We start from the raw sequence: 3512 nt of genomic DNA, 5'->3' as shown, positions 1-3512 counted from the left end.
TTAGACTTGAACCACCAACCTCCAGATTCAAAGTCCACCGTGCTAACCACTGCACCACTGAGGTTGGATTTACAAATGGAAATAAAGCTTTACTCTGACCTAAAACCTTTATTCTAACAAGGGGATAGAATGTACTACGTTTAGACTGCTACTTAGGTAGCAGTTACCGTCATAAGCGATTTATCGCATAGTTTTCTTGAGCAGTAAAGTGCAGCAGCATATAGGTACATATTATACATAGGTAATTTATCTATGTAATATAATTTTAGTAGATTATCTAAAACATTGTGAAGTAGCATATATGTATATTTATGTAGTAGCATATACCGCTGGCACAATGTATATCACATATATCCTCACTTTCTGTTTCTTCCCTTTCTCTTCTGACATGATCAGTTTGATTAGTTTCACCAGTTTCTTATCTTCTACCTCCTCTTCCTCCTCTTCTTCTTCTTCCATAGATTCATCACTCTGGTAGGAAGAGCTTTGATTTCTCACTTGTCTCTTGGATTTGTTTGCATGTTTCCTTCCACTTGTTCTGAAAAGAGAACAAAATATATAATATGGAATGAAGGAATAGTGCTGATTAGGAGGCTAAACATTCACTGACACTCTCCCTAGAACTAGAACAATCGCTCATTGTTTGAAAACTTGCCCTCTGTGTCTGTGTCTATCCATTTTAGATTGCCTGCTTACTTACAACTTACTAGTATCTACTTACCTTTTATCTAGGGAATAAATAGAATATATTCCTTGTTTATCCTGTCAGAATGAGACTGAAAAGTCCCTTTACTCCCGCAGTCTAAACAAGGTCTTATTTATTTTCATAGGTAGGGTGTACAAATATGCAAATACGAGTATAAAAGGAAGTGAATTTTATGTTTCAACTCGGCGGTTTTTCCATTACATAGTTTGGTGTCCAGTAAGATTCCTCTAATCCATTTATACAAAAGGCACTTAAGGTACCTATAGCTACAAATCTAATTGAAACTGATCAACCAACTGGACTGGAATACTGAACGCCAGTGGTACTTACACAAGGTCAGTAGTTAACTTACTTGCTGGCTTTGTTTCCTTTACTATTAGTATTCAATTTCTTATTAGTAGAACTAGGCTGGGTTTGGTTTGGATCGTTCATTTCACTACCAGGGATCATACGGTCAAAGCTAGGGGCTACATCGTAATCTTCATCCTCACTTGGACTTCTAGTATCCTGTAGCTCTCCAGTCTCCAGATATTGGTTCCTATCCTGTAGGTAAATGACACAATAAATACAACATCAGTCAATGTCGTATGTAGAATAGAATGACAAAACCAATAATACATTGTGAAAAAAAAAAGTATTGATTTTTGAAGGAAAGCTTTTACATTCAACATAGTTAGTTAGGAAGATAGCACAACTACCTTGTACACACTAGGTCAGGGTTCTATTTCCGCCCAAAGAACAACCTATTTTCACCTTAAATCTATTAACTATTTCATGTCTGTTCAATGTGCATAGTCATATCTTACCTTTGTAGTTTTCTCTGTGGATCTCTTGAGTCGTGATAATTTATCCATTGCTACATTGGATTCATTCAAAGGTTTCTCTACATTAGCTTCTACTGGTTTCACATTTGTCTTATTCCAGTTATTATGAGCATATTTCTTAGGTCCACCTTTCACTCGGTCAGATATCTTCATAGATGCAGTGTGAGGTTCTTCATTGGAATCACCAGGCTGTTGCTTGTTCTCCTCATTTGTTTTGATAATAGTGTTATCTTCCACATGAGCATCAGGTATGTTTTGTACATTATCATAAGGAGAGGCAGTTGTATCTCTATCATAGGGAATAGGAGCAACAACTTCTTCACTTGGTTCAGTTATATTAGCACTGCTTATATCTTCAACATTTGGTACAGTATTATCTTTGTCCAGACTATCTTGTGTTACATTAGAATTTAGATTTATTTCCTGAACAATATCATAAGGTTTGATGAGTTCAGTGTTGGATTGTTGCTCTGTGTTGGGTAGATCATTGCTCTGATGAGTACCATCTTCAATAGTGTTGTCACATATCACATTATTCTCATGCTGTTCATGTAGCACATCAGTACTGGATGGTTCAGGTCTAACATTAGAATTCAAATCTGTTTCATTAGGAAGAGTCTGCTCAACACTGACAGCACTAATGTTTAATTTATCTAGCATTGGCATATCTAGTTCATTTGTGTTTTCTGTGAAAGTGTTATTGGTAAGTTGCTCTTCATTTTCCACGCTATAATTGAAGTTGGTTGAGCCTAGTGTTGCTTGATTGGATGCTAAGGATATATCAAGTGTGTTCTCATGATTGAAGGAGTTCTCTGTTGTGTTTATATTATTGTCTACAGACTCTTGGGTTTGGTTACTTGCAATAGTATCACTGGTGTTACCCATGTCATAATCATCTTGGTACCAACTATTCTTATTACTTCCTCCCAGAGATATACTGGGAGTTGTCTGCACAATCTCAACATTATCACACAATGCATGCTCGTTATTTTCAGTTTCATAGTTGAGTGTTGCTCTTGGTTCAGATTGGAATGGTTCATTGATATTTCTTACAGGGGAGATAGAATTCCTTGTAACAGAATTTCCACCCATGTCAAAATTATTGTTGGGAGAAACAAAATTGTTAACCTCTGGGCTTGCAGAATTTCCAACATGAGCATTTACATTGTTGTTTGAGGAGGCTGGGTAAGCAGTGTTTGGGGTTTGGATTGGTTCATAGGGTATCTGGTTGTGTTGGGGATAACTGTGAGGGGTTTGAACATGTTGTGTAGGGTTAAACCATGTGTTCTGATTAGCTGCTGGTGTCTGTTCTTGATTATTATTCTCATATACTTTTTTTTATTGTTATTAATTACCTGATATGAATGATTATTTTTGTCTTGGAAATGTCACTCAATAAACATAACAATCATAAATTGAGGGGATTCATTTAAGAAGGATTTATTTAGGAAACGCGCGAGCTTGCCATGCAGAAGGTCCCGGGTTCGATTCCCACCATCGACAAATTGTACTCGTTTTTCGATATTTCAACGGACTTTCTGGTGTTTTCGTGTTGACCCAGCACCTAAATGGGAATTATTGTGTCTCTTATCGCCCATCTGATGAGAGGCAAACTACGGGATGGGCATATAAAATGCGATTCTTTGTTTATGGCCCGCCTAGTTAGCTTGTTTGGTAGCTCGTCTGCCTTGTGACTTGTGAGCGCTATAGGCCGCGGAATCCCGCCCGGGCCGGATTTTATCCTGACTGGAAAATATTCGTTCTCGGAACGGCTGCATTTCTCCTATCCTTCTTCCTTAGATTTCGGGACGATAAGACCTTAGCAGTTACTGTTCCCTCCTTCAAATCTCCTAAAAAAGAAGGTTGTTTTTCTCTAAAACTTCTTTGCTTATAATCCGACTTCTTCTTGTATGAAACCCCTTGATAAAATTGTTATTAGTAAGCAATAATCATTAGTAATAATGGACAGGAGGGGTAATTGA

The 3512-nt window shown here is 37.3% G+C and overlaps 1 protein-coding gene across 1 annotated transcript; it reads right to left on the bottom strand.

Annotated features, from left to right (window-relative positions):
- Positions 1 to 327: 327 nt before the first annotated feature.
- LOC103522226 (putative uncharacterized protein DDB_G0282133) lies at positions 328 to 2857 on the bottom strand (the record flags this gene model as incomplete). Its single annotated transcript, XM_008487328.3, has 3 exons — positions 1513 to 2857; positions 1059 to 1249; positions 328 to 538 (listed from the first exon to the last, which is right to left on the bottom strand). Coding segments are annotated over exons 1-3 (1512 nt in total), but the record flags the coding sequence as incomplete, so codon positions are not given.
- Between the last annotated feature and the right edge of the window lie 655 nt (positions 2858 to 3512).

The sequence above is a fragment of the Diaphorina citri genome, unplaced genomic scaffold, assembly GCF_000475195.1.
Source record: "Diaphorina citri unplaced genomic scaffold, Diaci psyllid genome assembly version 1.1 scaffold7466, whole genome shotgun sequence".
Taxonomy (NCBI): domain Eukaryota; kingdom Metazoa; phylum Arthropoda; class Insecta; order Hemiptera; family Psyllidae; genus Diaphorina; species Diaphorina citri.
The sequence above is the reverse complement of the archived record's forward strand: the minus strand, read 5'-3'. Positions and strand labels throughout refer to the sequence as shown.